Genomic DNA, 18,389 nt, shown 5'->3' on the forward strand with positions numbered 1-18,389 from the left:
TTTGAAGAGGAAGGAATGGGAGAGATGGGATGTGGGAGAGGTGGGAAACAGGTGGATGGGAGATGGCGGAGGAGATGCTGAATGGCAGAGAGTGAAAGCTTGGGGGAGGGAGAAGGGTGGAGTGGGGACCAGGGTTGGGAACCGGAGGAGGCTGAGGTGTCACTTCCTCCAGGAGCCAGAGGAGAAGGACCTGATCCTCAGGCAAGTGTGAGGCTCACATGAATAATGAATCCAGCTGCTGCCCCTGCAACCCAATCTCTGGTCCCAGCCCAGCCCTCCTTGCCCTGTGCCCTGAGGACACCCACCATCCAGGTCCTGCCCAAAGCCACAGTTACCACCTCAGCCTTCTGGGAAGGACATTCTCTCTTTCCACCCTGGGCCTCCACCACTCAGAGGAAGGAGCACTGCCCCAAGAGTCTGGAGAGCAGGACGGCAACCAGGCCCTGCCACTGACCTGCTGAGTAATCAACTCTGGTCCCTGAGTTGCTATGAACCTCAGTTTCTTCTGCAAAACAGGGATGGGAACAATGCCTGCCCTACCTCCCCCCTGGCCGTGAATGTCTTATAAAGTGCAGAGTCAGGGGCATAACTAAGTACTTGGAGGTCTCGCAGGTCCTGCCCAGTCTGACCTCTCCCCAGCTCCCACAGCCCTGCCCACCTTGATGGTGAGCATGATGTGTGTTTGGCCCTTCAGCACCTCCACGGCCTGGCTGTGGCTGATGTCGTCGAACCTGACACCGTTGGCGGCCAGGACCTGGTCTCCCACCTTGATGCCATTCTCCTCGGCCAGCCCACCGCGGTCCACTCTAGGGTCAGACAGACATCAGCTTGATAGGCCACCCGCCTGGCCTGCCCTTGCCCACCCCATTCCAGACTCCCTCCCCTAAGACACAGGAATGCCCCAGTCGAACTCTTGGGCCCTCTTCCTGGCGAGCACTGGCCCCCTCCCCAGGTCTCACCCCTGACCTAGGTCCTCAGGTGGACAGCTCGGTAGCCACGCCTCACTCACTGACCTCTTCCCAGGTCTCGCCCCAGCCCTCACCGGGGGTCTCAGCCCCAGCCCATTTCCAGCCCTATTCCCTAGTCCTACCCATCGCACCCCCACCCCACCCTCACTTGGACACGTAGATGCCCAGGCCAAACTCCTTGCCCCCGCGGATGTTGAAGCCCAGGCAGAAGTCGTCAGAGGTTGTGTACAGGTGGACAATGCGCCGCACGCCATCCTCCGAGCTGCTGGCGGATGGCGTCGAGCTGCACTTCTCCACCACCAGCCGCCGATTCACCACGTCCACCCTGGGCCAGCAGCAAGGCCTCATCAGCCTGGGCCCTCCACCCGCCACCACCCGCCTCCTCGCCTCCCAGCAGCCCTGACAACTGCAGAGAAAGGAGGTGTGCTTTGAGGGCCTCCCTAGGCCAGGGGCCTTCAGTGGGGTGAAGGACTCATCAAGTCTGGCAAACCATCAGGGTCGCACCTCTTTCATTCAGCAGCTACGATGGGCCAGGCTTCGTTTCTAATCCTCACAAGCATCCTGGGGTGCTGGTATTATCCCCATGTATCAAAGCGGCAGCCAGTGGGGGTGAGGGCAGGGCCACTGACCTCTGGGGTTGCAGAGCTGTTGGGGAAGGGCTGGGGGAGGGACAGGACCTTTTCCTCATTTCAGGATCGGTCTTAGGATTCTTGTCTGGACCAGGGGGCGCGGGAGCAGGCGCCCCACTTGCCAGGCCCAGAGCAGATCACTGTTCCCTCAGCCTCTCTCTCCTGGGCGGTAGTGGTGGTGCGGCGAGCTGGGGGGGAGGCCAGGCCAGGCTGGAGGGGAGGGCGCTGCTCACCATGTGGTCTTCTCCTTGGAGAATTTGATGGCCGGCACGCGGCCCATGCGCCGCACCATCATGTGCAGGCGGCTGCTTCCCGTCAGCACCTTCACGGCACTGCCCATCGTGGTGCTCTCCAGGCTCAGCCCATTCACCTCCGTGATCTTGTCCCCCACGCACAGGCCAGCCCGCTCTGCACCGGGGGAGAGGGATGGCTGGGGCGGGGCACTTGAGAGAAGAGTCCCCCACGGTGGGAGCTGAGCCTCCACCATCAGACCAGGGATCTCCAGGCTAAGATTGAGCTTCCTCCATCAGACTGGTTCCCCAGAGTAGGCTCTGAGCTTCCCCCATTGGACTACCCACTTTGACCTGTGCTTGGGTTCTGTCTCTCCATTGGATCAGGTCTTCCAGAGCTGAAGACTCTGACTACCCACCCCCCCATCCCTGATGACAGCATCCCTCCCACCCTGCCGTGGTGGGGTCACATCCCCTAGGCCAGGGCCTCCCCATGGGCACCCAGCTCACCTGCACTGCTGCCCTCCTCCACTTTGCTGACAAAGATGCCCAGGCCGTGCTCAGAGCCGCCCCGCACGCTGAAGCCCAGCCTCCCTGCTGGACTCTTCTCCACCCGGACGGCATGGATGATGTCGCTCTCATCACTGTTGGCTGTGGGGATGGGGACACAGGCATGACCCCATGCTCATGCTGGCCACGAAGGACCCCTGGGCTCCCCACATCGGGGCCTGCAAAGGCTGGGCTGCCGGGGATGCCCACACAAGCTCCCAGAGCCCTAAATGGTGGTGATAGGGGGTGGAGAATTTCTGAATCCCCTCTAGAAGTTTTTCAGACCATGGGCCAGGAAAGGTGTGGGAGAAAGAGAGACTGGAAGGACAGGACTCCATGCTAGAAGACACTGTTGTCCCTTGCTCATAACGGGGGTAGGGAGGCATCTAATGTTTACTGAGCTTTCCAGGCCTACAGGCCTGGCGTAGGCCAAATTCCTAAAGACTCTGCCACTTGGAGGATCAGATGGACAGAAAGACAGAGGCAGGTTTTGCTCAATGGAAGGGAAAACTTTCTACAATCTTCAGCTGTCAAACAATGAATGGTTTTCCCTGACAGTGAGCTCTCCATCTTTGGAGGCATACAAGCTGAGACCTCCATCCTGTCCGGACGTTGTGGAAGGATGGTAAGGTTTCTAGGCACCACCAGGCACCTGGAGAGAGAAACGCAGGACAACCCCAGCTGCAGTGTGTGCCCAGGGCCAGCAGTGGCCCCTCCCTCAGTGCTGGGGACAGTCAGAAGAGGGGCTCCCTGGGGGCTGGAACTGTCACACCAGGTTTCTTACAGGTCTAAGATGGGTGGAGGGGATGGAGTGAGCAAAGGCTCAGAGGTGGGTCCTCGAGGAGGCCTTCCAGCCAGGGAGAAAGTTGGGTTTCAGGTGAGAAGCTGAAATTTCTGCTGTGGGCACAGCTTACTCTAGAGCAGGGGTTCTTAACCAGGGGTCTGTGAGCTTGAATTGAAATTAGAAAAAACATTATTCTTGTGGGGATGTGTTGGTGCGGTTGTGACATACCTATAAATAATCCCCAGCACAGTGCAGACTTACTAATAAGGGGTCCATGGTTTTCACCTGACTGGCAAAGGGGTCCATGGAACAAAAAAAGGTTAAGAACCCCTGCCCTAGAGGCACATGAGAGGGAGAAATCACATGGACACACGTGCTTTTATTCGATATGAGAGAAATCAGGTTATGGTACATGAGCAGGGCAGCATGGGAAGAAATCCCCAAGGGTGGCCTGTGGGCAGGGACAGTGCAGGGCAGAGCCGCGAGAGAGCCTGGGGCTCCCCAACCCATCAGATCTGCTCAGGCCCAGCCCCTTTCCAGCCTCCACCCCCACTCCTCCTGCAACCATCTGTCTTTCTCCTCCTTCCCTCCCTGGGGCCTCCGCAGTGTCCTGGGCCAGGAGGATATCAAATCCAAGTATGGAACCTCCTAGCCCAGGCGGCCGTGCTCTCCCTCCAGGTCCTCCAAAGCAGCCTCCTAACTATCTCCCACTTCCATTCTTGCCCCCTCGCATCCATTGTCTACACAGTAGCCAGAAGCAGCTTTTAAATTTTATCACATCTTTGTCCTGATTAAAACTTCCAACGGCTTCCCCTACTTCTAAAGAAAATCCAAACTCCTCCTCATACCCTATAGTACAGTCCATGGGCTCTTCCTTCCCTGCCCTCACCTCTGGCCACTCTCTCCTCCCTCACGCAGCTTTGACCACACCGACCTCCTTTCTGATCCTCACCCAGACCAAACCCTTCCAATGTTTCCTAAAGCCAGCTCCTTTTCCTCATTCTGCTCCTGGGTCCGACACCTCTTTCTCAAAGAAGCCTCCCTGGGTTACCCTGTCTAAAGAAGTCCCTTCCCCTTCCTCCCAGGTAGTCTCTGTTATAGAGGTTCATAAAGCCCTGTTCCCAGAGGCACAGCATCACAATTATCTGGGAACTTGTTAAATTTGGGAATTCTTGAGCTTTCCTGTAGAACCACAGAATCAGAAGCTCTGGGGGTGGGGCCCGGCCACCTGTCTTTTAGCAAGCCCTCCAGGCAATTCTAAAGCACTCTAAAGTTTGAGAACCACTCAATATCATCCAAATTATTTCCTTCAGGATACTTACCATCCTTTGTCATTGTTTGCTTTCTTGTACATTATTTATCTGTCTCCTCTACTGAACAGTAAACTCAATCAGGAGAGGACTTTGTGACTCTTTCACCAATGAATCCCCAGTGCGTTGCACAGTTCTTGGTGTTTAATATATATTTTTGAATAAATGGATGAACAAAGAAATGAATGAATGAGGGAAGAGAGGAGAAAGGGTTGGTGTGGATTAAAGAAAATGCCTTTTCTCTGGGACCAGCTGAGCGTGAGGAGCTGGTGGGATCTCATGGGGGGATGTGGGCAGCCACGCTCCCCTTACACTGTTTCTCCCTCGTCAGTTACTTTCTTCTCTTGGACTGGTCCTAAATAGTAACGTGGGGAAGGGGCTGCATGCTGCGGTGGGAGGGGAGATGTTGATGCTCAGGCAGGGGGGAGGATTCAGAGCTCAGAGGCTCCCAGCCCAGAAAGGTTAGCGGCCAGACAGTCCCAGTCCTTCAAATGCTAGGAGACACGGATCCCCTGGAGGGAGCGGTCAGTCCTTCAGCGGGCACTGAGGCACTAGGTGAGGCAGAGAGAAAGCCACCCAGGAGATTCTGGAAGAGTATCTTTGAAAGGACAGTGTAAACAGCCCTCGTATCACAGCTGGGCATTGTAGGGGTGGGTAGCATATATCTTTCATGTCTTCTAGCTCTTCTGGGGACTTGTGATCCCTGGCAAGAATGGCAGGGGTGACCCTCAGCAGTGTGCTGGACCACTGGGGTGAGCCTGCTGGGCGGCAGGTGGAGGAAAGCCTACTCCCCTAGGAACATTGTCCCAGTGGCCCAATGGGGGAACAGACAGGCCCAGTTGGCTCAGAGGGGAGAAGCAGGGCCTGGAAAAGTCAGTCCGGGGTTTGGTCAGGGAGCTCTGCTACATGAGAGAGGAGGGGAGCTGGAGGTGTTTACTGGTTCTGTCCACCGGAAGCCCAGGCTCAGGCCCTGGCTCCTCCCCTGGCATTCTAAGTCCTGCCTTGCTCACTCACATCTGCCATTGCAGCCAGGTGGGCTCTTTCATGTCTGCCCCACTGTGGTCTATGCTTTCTACTTCTAATCTTTGTCCACAACATCCCCATCCAACCCCTAGCTGCTACTGTTCTGTCTGAGGTGTTGCTACATTGTGAGTTTCTGGAAGGTGAATACTGAGCCTTATTCTCTCTAGGGCCTAACCAGTGCTGGTACAGAGCTGGTATGCAATGAAGTGGCCTTAAACAACGACATAAGTTTAGGTGTTCCCCCTCCTTCAGGGTCTGGCTCTAGGCCCCACCCTTGACTCTCAGCCCTCCTGTTCTGTTCTCCCCCTCTTCGGAACATTAGCTGCTCCATCCTCATTCCCCTCCTTTTGCACTTGGACCCTTTAATTCTGTCTGCCTAAAGGGCCGCTAACTTCACACAGCCCAGCAGAGTTGGTCACTCACTGGCTGGTGAGTAGGTTCTTTTTCACATGCTCCCCCAAAGGCATATACAAGTGGAGATGGAGAAACACAGAGTCCCTGGGAGGGAGGGACCAATCTAAAAGCCTGTCCTGCTCACTTGGGGGCTGGTACACACACACACACACACACACACACACACACACACACACAGAAGCCTTTCTCTGTCCCCATGCCCCTATCTCCCAAACTCCCGCCCCTCTACAATCCTTCAGGATTCCCCCGGAGGGAGGCAAGGGCAGGCGAGGAAGAATGTATGGATTCCTGGAAGCCCCCCATGTCCCTAAGCCGCCCATCTCAGGTTCCCCCACCTGGACTGGCCCTGCCTCTCCCACTCCGTTCCCGCTGTCCGCCGTCCCCATCTGCCCCATCTGGGCCCCCCTGGCTGGGCCCCGCCCCCACCTTCGATGGGGGAGTTGATGAGGATGACGCGGCCCATGGGTGATGAGGCTCGGATTCCGCGGGGAGGCCCATTCAGCAGCCGCCGCTGCTTCCTCAGCAGGTATCGCGTTGCGGAGCCTGAGTCGCTGCCCAGGTGGCCCCGGGAGGAGAGGGAGCTCAGCGAGCTGGAGCTCAGATCTCCTAGGCCCAGGGGGTCAAAGCCCACTGCGAAGCCGCGCGCCATGGCGGCTGCACTGGGGCGGCGCCCTACACGTCCACAGCGAACCCGCTGGCCCTCCGGAGGCGGTCCCCGCGTGCTCCGGGAGCCATGAGCCTTCGGGGCGGGTCTAGGGCCCCCGCGACCCGGCAGCCCTCGCTGCTTTTGTCGCCTTCAGGAGTGTGCGCTCCAGGCCTGTGCAGAGAGCAGGGCATGTGAACGGGGCCACCCAGAACTTGCACCCTCCCCCTGGTTTGAGCAGCCTGCCCTCCCACGCCCTTGTCCGCCGCCTCGCCTACTCGTGGCCAGGTAGCGTCCGGGTCCAGGCACCAGTGCGGGCTCTTGGAGCCATTTACACGACAGGGAGGTGGGAACCCCTCGTTCACTCCCGTTCCTACTCTCAGCTGAGTCATCTGCTCCTGGCCCCAGTCCCTAGCAAAGGTTGAGAGAGCGCAGATGGGCCGACTGCGGCCCCGGGCCTTCAAGCGCTGTGAGAGAAATGACGGCCCAGGACAGTTCACTGCACCCCCCACTCCTGGGTATGGCGTTAGGGGACCAGTCCTGGACCCTTGGGTCCCCGGGGCAGACCTTCAGGACCTGGGACAGCTGCGGCCGAGGGCCCCAGGCATCCCCAGTGCCCATAGATCCTCGGGTCCCTGGCCGCTGTTCCTCGGTCCAAAGAGGTTGCTGAACCTCTCCCAGACTGGGTGAAGGAGCTGCGGGCGAGGGCCTCACAACCACCCGCGCGACACCCGGGCCAAGTCCCCCCGGGGCAGCTCTAGGACCCAGCACGCAGCACCTCATCTCCGGTTCGGTCCTCCCGGCCCCCCGCCTCTCCGGCTCGGCACCCCTCACCTGCTCAGGTGTCGAGCCACCGTCGGCCTCGCCCGCAGCGGGCGTGAACAAAAACCGCAGCAGCGAACCCCGCCTACTCTGCACGGAGGCTGCGGGAATAGGGCTGGCCGGGGCAGCCCCGGCCTCCCATTGGCTGATGGGGCCGCCAGTCACTCCCTGCCGGGGAGCACGGCTCTTCACCCCGACGCCGGCTGCTAGCTTCCACCTGCTCCAATTCGAGTTCTGACGCCCCAACCCGCCTCGCGAACTTTCGACTTGGGTCCTGGCTCGCCCCTCTTCTGCTCCCGATACAGCTACCGCGGCCCCTGAGGATGCCACTCCTCCCCGGCCACCCGTGAGGCCTGAGCGGGGGGCGGGGGGATGGCCCCTGGGCGGGGGCATGGGCTGGCGCTGGGTGAGCTGCGGGCGTGCTCTGGATGGCAGCTGGGTGATTTGTGAGTGTGTGGCCGAGTGCTGCCTTCTTCCTATGCATCCTTCTTCTTTGTCACCCAGGTCCAGAAATCTTGTGCTTTCGCTAGGAGGAGGGAGAATCCTGATCCACTTGCTTGGGTGTTTGGCAGGTGTTCCTTGAGCCTTCCGCCCATCCTCATCTCTGGGCAGGGACGGGAGCTAAGCTCTGTGCTGCAGAGCTAGCTGGGGGCATAAGGAGGCTGGTGACACAGTGGAGCCAGAGGTAATAGAGGGGGCTGCGGAGGACCAAAGAGCTGGGATAGAGAGCTCAGACTGGGACGGGGCTGTGGGGGGCTGGGGATGCCAAGGCGCTGCGGCAGGAGCTCGTGGGTCCTGGGGTAGGAGTCCAGGGGGCCAAGGCAGGCACGGGCAGCCGTCGCGTAAACAAACCCGGCGGGACCCGAGTCCCTCCGGGCGCACCGGCAGGCGACGGCCTCTCCACGCCGCCCGCCTGCGCCCTGCGCGAGACGAGCTTTCACCCTGGGCACCTAGACCTCTTAGTGCGGTGGCCGTGGGCCTGGGAAGGACCGCAGGAGCCTGCCCCCGCGCGCGGCTCCGGCCTTCTCACTCTGGCTGGGCGCGCGACCCGGCCCTCGATCCCGGCCCTCCGATTGGCTCCGGGAGGCGACCTAGGACTGGGTCCCGGCTACCGGGGCTGGGGGCGTCGCCCCAAAGGACACCCACCTCCCCCAAGCTCTGCCAATCCGCGGGCCCGCCAGCCGGAGGCGCCGGGGGAGCCCCCGCCTCTCCCTGCTATTAGCTGCCCTCGTGACGTCCCGCGTAATGGTTGGGAGCGCGCAGAGGAAGGCGGGTCTGAGAGCTGCGGCGGCTGGGAGCCCAGGAAAGGGTGAGCTGCTGGAGGTCCTGGCCTACTTTGGGGGTCTAGGGCGGGATCAGGGCTGGGTTCAGAACGGGGGGCCTCCCTTGAAGAATGCTCTCGTGATCCTTGTGATTTAGCACTGGGAAGGTCCTTGGGGTGGAGGGGTGGGAGGTGGGCTGAGGAGAGGAGTGTTAGGGTGGGGCTGCGTGTCTGATGGCTATGGGCAGTGTGTGTGTGTGTGTATGTGTGTAAAAGTAACGGTCTTTGTGGGCCAATGTGTCCTGGCGTTTCCGCCCTGTTTGTATGTAGGGCATGCATGATGGTTTCTTTGTGTGTGGGTATGTGAGTGTGTGTGAGGGAGGAGGGCGTGCCAGCTTGTGAAGGAGGAAGTGTGGTTGGAGGGGATTAGTCATTCAGTAGGATTTTGCCCAAAACAGCCAGATGGCTGCGCTGGGCTTTCCTCTCTACTGCGTGGAGGCGGTAGCCTAATGCATCCTCCTCTTTTCTGGAGAGGAGTGGCTCAGGGAGATGTGAAGGGGTGTCTGTGCCATTCCTGCACCGCTCAGGACCAGGGAGAACCTTGGTTGATTAATTGTGGGTTGGAGAAGACCTGTCTTCATGAGCACACATGCACCCACACATGCACACTTGCACACACACATACATGGCTGGCTTCAGAGTCCTCTGTTTGAAATCTGGAACAGACAAGCCCTGGGGTGGCCAATGAACCTTTGCTCTCCTTCCATCAGGGGTGGGGTGTGGGATAACTTGTTTCATCTTCCCAAACAGCCTTGGGCATTTGTATCTAGGTCTCAGGGCAGCTGGAACCTAAAACCTACATGAACATGAGTGTATAGTGTGTATATTATGCACTTTGGTGCCCTCAGAGGACACTCGAGTAGATTTATGGGAGTAGGTTGCTACTCATGCATCAACCACACACACGCAAATCCTCACTCATGAAAATCCACACCAGGCCAGGGGACAAGGAGCCCTGTTTTCCTGGTCTGTCCTTTCCCTACCCCTCCTCCAGTGGCCTGTCCCTGGGCCAGGACATTCCTAATGCAACAGCTCCTCCCCCCACCTTTGCCTGCGTATTTGGAGTCACCTTGAGCTCTAGAAGGGACTGGCCATAGACTCATAGGGGCCAGGGAAGGGCCATGAGAGGCTCCCCCAAGTGACCCTTATCCTTGTCCTGCAGAAAATGGGTGATTTGCCCTTAGATATCAACATCCAGGAACCTCGCTGGGACCAAAGCACTTTCCTGGGCAGAGCCCGGCATTTCTTCACTGTCACCGACCCCCGAAATCTGTTGCTATCTGGGACACAGCTGGAAGCTTCCCGGAACATCGTGCAAAATTACAGGTGATGCCCCCAATTGGCCCTGGACCCCAGGGTCTCATTCTCTGTCATTAACACAGCACCTCTTGCATCTGCCTTCCCAGCTTGGGAGTGACCGTGCCCACTTCACAACCCCCACTTCCTGGCCTTCTCTACCGGCCTCACTATGGCACAGAGCTACAACCCAAGGGATTTTAGGCAGTTTGGGTTGAGGAAGTGGAGCTTGCTCTAGGCTTCACACACCCTCTCTAGGGTTTAATTCCACTGCTGGGCCAACCTCTGCAAGGGCAGCGGGGCTCAAAGTAGAGTCCCAAGGGGGTAGAAAGGCATCCCCCTTGTCTCCAGCAGGAGGTGAAAACCTTTGCTATGTCCCCAGCCCTTTCTGACCCCTTGGAAACCACCATTGCCCATGACTCAGTATTTTGGAACAAACAGAGGGACACCCACCCTCTTTGTGCAACTAGAGAAGAAATAGAAATAGGAGCCCCACTTCTGGGAAGATTTGACCCTCTCCCAGAGTCAGGGAGCTCCTTTATTCTGAGACCTGGGGGGCCAAATTTCTGGCCCTCTGCCCAGACTTCCCCTGAGCTGGGTAGGCAGGCCCTGGGAAGGCAGCTCTGCCCCCTAGAGCAACTAGAATAGACTGTTTGCTCCCTGCCAACCTCTGCAGGGCCGGCGTGGTGGCCTCGGGGCTGACCGAGGACCAGCTGTGGAGGGCCAAGTATGTGTACGACTCTGCCTTCCATCCGGACACAGGGGAGAAGGTGGTCCTCATTGGCCGCATGTCAGCCCAGGTGCCCATGAACATGACCATCACTGGATGCATGCTCACCTTCTACAGGCAGGTCCTGTTCCGTGGGGCCCCTTTCTGAGTGCCCCATCCAGCTAAGGCATGACTTGGTGACTAGGGGCCTCCTCTCTGGGCCAGTTTGGACTAGAAGAGAGGGTGGGTGAGAGCTTGCATTAGAGTCCCCTCCGTTCCTCGGAACTCAGTTCCGAGGGTCCTCTGGGTGTGTTGGTGTAATTATGTGTATGGGGGCACACGGGTTAGCAGAGCAGGTCCTGGGGATCGACAGGGTGCCTCCTGGGGCTTTGAGAATAACATTGGGTGACAATCATAGGGGACGCTGGAGGGAGCAGAATTAAGTGTCTTTGTTCCCTTAGGAAGACCCCCACCGTGGTGTTCTGGCAGTGGGTGAACCAGTCCTTCAATGCCATCGTCAACTACTCCAACCGCAGTGGCGACGCTCCCATCACTGTGGGGTGAGAGCTAGCCCCTGGAAGGGCCGCCGCGCCCTGCTGGACCCTCTTCTCCCAGCCCAGTCTTGCTCTCCTTTGCGCTCCTGTTCCCAGCAGAGGCTCAGCCTCTTCCTCTCAGCCTGTCCCCTCCTTTCCCTGCCTGAGCCCTTGAGGTTCTCTTGCGTACAGTTTGGAGTCCCACCCCTCTTCGAGAGGAGGGCGCGGGGCTTCCAGACGAGCCTGCCTCGGAAGTGGGGAGGGGGGCGTTCTCCGCAATGAGGCCATCCTCCCATGCCTCACCTACTGAGGATTTGGCATGTCCTGGAGGCAACCACCTGCTGGGCTCGTCACCTCCCCTTGTGACCTGGCTCTTCCACCCACAGGCAGCTGGGAACCGCTTACGTGAGTGCAACCACGGGGGCGGTGGCCACAGCTCTGGGACTCAAATCCCTCACCAAGGTAAAGCTTCCCAGCCCCTGGCCCCTCAGTCCTCCTTGACCCACTTTCTTCTTCCCCACCCCCTCCAGCCCTGACCACCAGGCTCCCCACATCTCTCCCCAGAGGCCCTCAGGGCCCCTGACTGATGCCTTTCTCTCCTCAGCACCTGCCCCCTCTGGTCGGCAGATTTGTGCCCTTTGCCGCTGTGGCAGCTGCCAACTGCATCAACATTCCCCTGATGAGGCAGAGGTGAGTGGCCCAGCTCCTGGGGCATGCCCAGAGTGGGCACCTGCTCAGAGTGAGGACGCTCCCTGGGTATGGGCTGCTGGAGCCTGTCTCAGCCTGCCGCTGGGATCCTGATGTCTGTGGGCCCCAGGAGGGAGCTGCCCCTAGGGCCTTGCAGGTGGGATTGGGGCCTGCGACCTGACTCCCACCCCCTTCCCTTCCCAGGGAGCTGCAGGTGGGCATCCCTGTGACTGACGAGGCGGGTCAGAGGCTTGGCCACTCGGTGGCCGCAGCCAAGCAGGGCATCTTCCAGGTGGTGATATCAAGAATCGGCATGGCGATTCCTGCAATGGGTGAGGTGGGATGGCTGGGTGGGACCTTCTGAGAGAAGGGGGTTTGGAGGACTCTGGGGAGAGTGGGAGGAGCTAAGGGGGTGCCCTCCTCCTTAGGGTTCCCTCCTTTCCCTCCACTAACTCCTTCCCTGCCCTCTCTTGCCTTAGCCATTCCCCCCGTGATCATGGACACTCTGGAGAGGAAAGACTTTCTGAAGGTAGGGTACTCTCACCTCTCCCATCCTGGAAGTGGTGGTGCCTGGGAGAGAAGGTGACCAGCCCCCAGCCTCTCCTGGCCTGAGTCTCAGCCTTTCCCCCTGTTCTCCCCGCCCCCACACCACTCCCTCCACCTCCATGATCTACAAGAACAAGAACGAACTGAGCTGGGGTGAAAGATCATTGAGGGAGCAGGAGAAGAAGAGCAGGGAAGGAAGGAAGTGGCTTCTGTCCTGAAGGAAATCAGTACACACATGTATTAACAGGACAGAGAAGCAAGGCACAGGAATACAAGCTTTGGCTAACTAATTGAATCACTTAGTCACAAATATTTATTGAGCACCATTCATGCACCAGTCCTGTGATGTAAGAGTGAATAAGGGGGGAGGGCTGTTTAGACAGGGTGGTTGGAGTAGAGGTCTCTGAAGACCCAATGATGAGTCTGATGAGGAGACATCAGACAAAGAACATGGGGAAGAATGTTTGAGGAGAAGGAAGAGCAAGTGCAAAGGCCCTGTGGCAGGAATAGGTATATACATTTAAGGGAACAGAATGGTGGTCCCTGTGGCTGGCGCATATCAAGAAGGGTGTGCAGAGCAGACATGTTTGGAAAGGGACAGAGTCATGCAGCTGGAATGGGAGGAAGCAAGTGGAGGGTTAGAGAGGGTTACCTGAAAAGGGAAGCTCCCAGAGGCAGTGAGAGGAGAGATAGAAGTTCCAAGGAGTGCCATGGGAACCAATTCTGAGTAGCAAGAATAGGTGATGGGACACCAGGGAGGGTGGGTAGCAAACAAACTGGCTGGAGTGGAGGGTTGTGATCTGCTATGGACTTGGGAGATTGCAGAGGGCCCAGAATCCAAGGGCTCAAAGGCAGGGCTGATGGGGTCAGGCCATGGTGGATGAGATGGGGGCGGGGATTGGGAGGCAAGGGACACCTTCCATTCTATTATCTCTCTGTCTTCCCCATAGCGCCGCCCCTGGCTGGGAGCACCCCTGCAGGTGGGACTGGTGGGCTTCTGGTAAGTATGCAGGGACTTTTAGCTAGGATGAGGGCGTGCCTTTTCCATTTGGGTGTGAGTGGGAATTTGTTGCTTTTATGATGTTTATACACATCATTCGTGCATGCGTTCAATTGGTGATATGTGTCGTAGGCATCTGCAGGGTAGCCTTTGCATGTTGGGGAGTGATCCAAGTCCTTGATGTGACAGAGTCTGAGGGTTATACAGTCTCCATCGACAAGGGAAAACCATGGAAATATACCTATACCTTTTGGTACCATCCAGAAGTTCCACGCCCATTTGGTTCCTGATTCTGCCACTTCCCAGTGGTGGGTCTTTGGATCATGCTCTGAAGGCCTTTTCCTTGGTCAGAGCCTAATGTCAGGGTTGGCCTTAATGTTCCCAAAGGTTCTTTCAGCTTCAGTCCCTCTCCACTCCTGGGGGCTGTCCCAGAATCAGGGTGGGCTACAGGGAGGAAACACCCTTGGTTCAAAGCTTCACAAACATTTCCACCGCTCTTCTTCCTCAGCCTGGTATTTGCCACCCCCCTGTGCTGTGCCCTGTTTCCTCAGAGGAGGTAAGTGCTGCCCCTGAGCTTGGCTAGGGCCTCTGCCAGGTCTGCACATCTCTGGCCCAAGTCTCCATAGGTCCTGTAGTGTGTTCTGGGAGGAGGCTTGGCAGGCACCCAGCTGATTCGGAGGGTGGGAGAATGGCAGTGAGCCCTTAGCCCGAGGGGGCTGGGTGCAGGGACCCCTCAGCTGACCTGTGCTCTTCTGTTGCAGCTCCATACGTGTGAGCAGGCTGGAGCCAGAGCTGAGAGCTCAGATCCGAGAGCAAAACCCCAGCATCGAGGTGGTGTACTACAACAAGGGGCTTTGAGGAAGGGGCAGCGCCTGGCCCCCTCCCTCACGCCCGGCTGCTGCTTTAGTGGAGGCTTGCCATCCCTGCCACTTGCCTGTCTGCCTGGCGCTGGGCAGGGGACTCTGGAAGGGGGTCAGCCATTGAGAGCAGCAGTCCACTAGGCTGGGGGAGGTGACTTTTTCTCTCCTCTCTGGTTCACAAGAGCAGGGACAGAAGACCCTCTCCCCCTGCCCTTGTGTGTCTGTGTACATCCATCCATGTGCACATGTGCATGCGTGTGTACATGCAGTCCTGAAAGCTAGGAGAATGCAGAATGCTGTCCTGGGATCTTCTGACACTGGGCTTCCCCCTCGGACTCCTGGTCCACCTGCCAGCCCGCCAGGTGACTGGCCTTCCTTTCCTAAACTGCTCTTCTAGCCAAGTCCTTCCTGGCAGCACCTCACCCCTTACTGAAGCCAAGTCCCTCAGGACAGAGATTGAGGGACACAAGCAGGCCAAACTGGGCTGAATCCTTCAGATTTCTGCTTCCTGGCTCCCAAAGCAGACTCAGAAACTGGGCTGGCAGAGGAAGACGTGCTGGGATAAGGGAGGCAGGGGGCATATGTATCCCACAGCCACCCTCCCCATGCTGGGATAAACCAATTTCCTCTCCCCTTCTCTACCAGAACAAAGGAGGTGCCAGTATCCTCTACAGCCCTCGCCGTCTCCCCCCCACAGCAGGGCAGGAATCTTTAGGCACAGTCTTAGTAGTTCTTGGTCAGCTCTGACGTTGTGACCTAGAATCTAAATCCTACAATCCCAATCAAAAAACCTTGGAGGCAAAGCCTTATGAGGTCCACCGTGCCCTCTTATAGAGTGACAAAGCCATAGGCGCAATGCTTAAACTCCACAGGTGTGAGTGGGTGTCACTAGGACACCCTCAAGGGCAACTCGGTCCTGAGTGTCCAGCCCTAAGGGAATCTTATGTTCCATCGACCCTCGTTAGATTCGGCAGAGCCCTCACCCGAGCTCCTTCGCTTCCGGGAGGGTTGACCCTGCTCCTATCCTCACCTCAAAAGAGGAAAGGCCCAGGCACAGTGGCTGGTCCAAATGGAAGGTGGGCTTAGGGCTGCACTAGGTGGTAGAAAACTAGAGTGCAGAGAGAAGAGGACTTTGACTCCAACTCCCATGACCTCGAGCTGAAGGGATGGGTGGGGCGGGTGAAAAGGGCCCCAATGGGACTGTCCTTGAAGTTTCCTGCCCGCCCCCAACAACCTCCACCAGCAGTAACTGTTAAGCACAAATCTCGATCTTCACTCCTGTCCTGCGTGCCCAGGAAGAGCTGCCTGCCTTCGGTTCTCTCCTTGCGAAATCTCGGTCTCAGTCTTCCCCCTACCCCTCTGAGGCAGCAGAGGGCGCTCTAGATTAGAAAATCAGTCCCTCCGTCAGCACCCAGTGCTAGAGCAAAGTGTAGATTCCTCCACCCTGGGTTCCTTCAGAAAGTGGAGCTCTGCCTTGATTCTCCACTTCGCTCAGGTGGGGGGTGCTGGCACACACCTACAAAGCAGCTCAGGCTCTGGGCTTCCTGGTTTCCTTCAGGCATGGTGGCCTCTGGTCCCGGGAGGCCTCTGGAGACAGGGAGGTAAGGGGGGCCCAGCTCCACCAGAAAGAGGCTTGTAGGGGACCAGCCTGTCCTCCGCACTCCTCCGTGTCCTCATCGATTTACCGCAGGCCTGGCATTCCCCATCCCAAGGCCTTCTGCCCAGTCCCTGCTTACTTAACTCTCTTTTATTCTGGGGAAATGGGGCTAAAAGTTTAAGTCTGTGTATGCTGGTAAGAGCTACCATTAAAGAGCTTACAGCTCCTTCCCTTGCCCTGAGTCTTGGCTTTGCTAGGTTTAAAAGAGTAAACACGAGGGAACCCGTGGTAGAATCTATTTCCTACCCCCTGCGGTGAGTAGCCCTCATTTCTCTTTCTTCACCCCAGAGCTCTCTAACTAGTTGGTGAGGAGAAGTCGTGAGCGCTGAACCATCCCACAGCAGTCAGGAACGAAGCTGTCATCTTGGCCGGGGTCACTCACTACTCTTTGGGCATATAGATGTTTCCTTGTGTGGGAAGTGGGGTGACACCAGTTACTGTTCCCTGAAGCTTACTGTGCCTTGCCAGGCTCATTGAAGGCAAGAGCTTTATAGCCATGACCTCTTCTGATCTTCACACAACCCCTGCGAGGGCAGACGTATCATGCTCATTCTCACCAAAGGCTCAGGCTTAGAGACATTAAGAGTTCCCCACAGCTACACAGCTAGGAGGTAGTGGGGCCAGGATTCAAGGTGAAGTCTGTAAGACTCCGAAGCCACTGTGCTATGCTTCCTCCTTGCTGGGTACCCTGCCAGCTGCCAGCCAAACTTGAGGTCAATTTCCTGGTCCCTTTGACATCCCAGTGAGGCAAGTTAGTATAGGGTAAGATGGAAGACTGAGCCACAGCTGGGACCTGGGAGAGAATATGGCCGTGAGACCCCCACCTGGAAACCCCCTGAGGGAGGGCTGCCGCTAAGAACCAAGCCAGAAAGACCCCGCCGCGACCCTGGCCACAGAGTCCCTTTTGGAACTCTTGATCTTCACTCAGTCATGTCCTGTGTGCCCAGGATAACTTCAAACAGGGCTCTCCATTGGTCCTAGATAACCCCAAACAAAAGGCCTCATTATTGGTCCCCTGAGAGTTGATAGGTGGGGATCGGGGATCATAAGGCAACCAATTAGAACAGCAAACAGCTGGAGCCCCTCCCCAATATTAGGAAAGGTCTTTTTTTTTTTTTAATTTGTTTTTTTAAATTTATTTCTCTCCCCTTCCCCACCCCCCACCCCTGTTGTCTGCTCTCTTGTGTCCATTCACTGTGTATTCTGTGTCCGCTTGCATTCTCGGCTGCACTGGGAATCTGTGTCCCTTTTTGTTGTGTCATCTTGCTGCGTCAGCTCTCCGTGTGTGTGGCGCCACTCCTGGGCTGGTTGCACTTTCGCGCAGGGCGGCTCTCCTTGCTGGGTACACTCCTTGCGCGTGGGGCTCCCCTACATGGACACCCCTGCATGGCATGGCACTCCCTGCACGCAGCAGCACTGCACGTGGGCCAGCTCACCACACAGGCCAGGAGACCCTGGGTTTGAACCCTGGAACCTCCCATGTGGTAGGTGGACACTCTATCAGTTGAGTCACGTCTGCTTCCTGGAAAGGTTTTAAAAAGACCTAACCCAGTGCCCCATGCGTGCATCTCACCCTGTAGCATGCCCTCACCTGTGTCTGGGCTGTGTACTTTTTTTTCTTTCCTCTTGTTTCTTAATAAACTCTTTACTCCCTTGCCTACCCTATGACATGTCCTTAAATCCCTTTATGTGACATAGCCAAGAACCTAGAAGCCCAGAACCCAGAGCGTTCCGCTAACACCAGGGCATCTCCTCCCTGAGCCCAGTGTGTTTACAGGCCAGCAAAACTAATAGGTTCAAGTGCAAACAGACCTTTTGCTAAAGCCACTGAGAAGTTTCGAATTTGAGAGGTTTATTACAGCTGAAGGAATACAGTAAGCAAAGATGTCTGTTCTTGATTAAATAAGGTACAACATGTAGATAACCAGTTTCTGTTCCATCCTGTTCTGTCCCTCTGGATCAGCACCTCCCACCAAGCCTGTCCGAGCCTGGGTCAATTCTTAAAGCCTCTTTCTGCAATTACAGCTTTGGCGTTTGATAATCTCCTGGAAAAGAAGCCTTGCACTTGTTTTGTTTTGCACTTTTACTGCAAAACTTATAAGAGAAAGCTATTTGGAGAGTAAGGGGCAGGAATCTCTGTAAAGCAAAGCCATTAAAAACATTTTATTACAGAAATGTCTATGCTGTGTAGATTACACCAACACTGATGTTTGTTTGCTTATCAGAGAGAAGCCTGGTCAGGGCTCTGCTGGGCCAGTTAGGAAGGAGTGCTTCTTACTTTCATCCCAGTTTCTCAAACAAAAAGCTAGAGGGCACTTTCCCAGCTGTGTAGGGTGGCAAGAGGGGACAATCCTAGTCAGGTATACTGCCTCCAAATATTTTGAATTTTCCTCAAAAGTCAGTATTTG

At 57.0% G+C, this 18,389-nt stretch overlaps 2 protein-coding genes across 6 annotated transcripts in view; one reads left to right on the forward strand and one right to left on the reverse strand.

The window, feature by feature from the left end:
• Positions 1-7,558, reverse strand: part of PDZD7 (PDZ domain containing 7) — a 21,200-nt gene extending 13,642 nt beyond the window's left edge. The window contains exons 1-6 of one of the 2 annotated variants that reach the window (XM_058298519.1): positions 7,385-7,558; positions 6,334-6,724; positions 2,338-2,478; positions 1,831-2,005; positions 1,117-1,293; positions 659-806 (exon numbers count right to left, since the gene is read on the reverse strand). In XM_058298519.1, the coding sequence (XP_058154502.1) occupies positions 659-806; positions 1,117-1,293; positions 1,831-2,005; positions 2,338-2,478; positions 6,334-6,556 (864 nt within the window). In that variant the 5' untranslated portion in view covers positions 6,557-6,724; positions 7,385-7,558. The remainder of the gene's footprint in view (positions 1-658; positions 807-1,116; positions 1,294-1,830; positions 2,006-2,337; positions 2,479-6,333; positions 6,725-7,384) is intronic. The other variant, XM_023588793.2, reaches the window with a different exon arrangement.
• On the forward strand, positions 7,513-18,156 carry SFXN3 (sideroflexin 3). Of its 4 annotated transcripts, none has more exons than XM_058298524.2 (11): positions 7,513-7,718; positions 9,856-10,019; positions 10,666-10,836; positions 11,160-11,258; positions 11,618-11,693; positions 11,836-11,921; positions 12,123-12,250; positions 12,398-12,447; positions 13,415-13,464; positions 13,973-14,020; positions 14,226-18,156. In XM_058298524.2, the coding sequence occupies exons 2-11, from the start codon at positions 9,859-9,861 to the stop codon at positions 14,320-14,322; spliced, it is 966 nt and encodes a 321-aa protein (XP_058154507.1). In that variant the 5' UTR covers positions 7,513-7,718; positions 9,856-9,858; the 3' UTR covers positions 14,323-18,156. The 4 variants fall into 4 exon arrangements, with proteins under 4 accessions (XP_058154507.1, XP_058154508.1, XP_004458622.1 ...); XM_058298525.2 differs by having other exon boundaries at positions 7,601-7,718; positions 10,666-10,840; positions 11,164-11,258; XM_004458565.3 differs by lacking the exon at positions 7,513-7,718 and adding an exon at positions 7,877-8,681.
• Positions 18,157-18,389: the final 233 nt, after the last annotated feature.

The sequence above is a fragment of the Dasypus novemcinctus genome, chromosome 6 (assembly GCF_030445035.2).
Source record: "Dasypus novemcinctus isolate mDasNov1 chromosome 6, mDasNov1.1.hap2, whole genome shotgun sequence".
Taxonomy (NCBI): domain Eukaryota; kingdom Metazoa; phylum Chordata; class Mammalia; order Cingulata; family Dasypodidae; genus Dasypus; species Dasypus novemcinctus.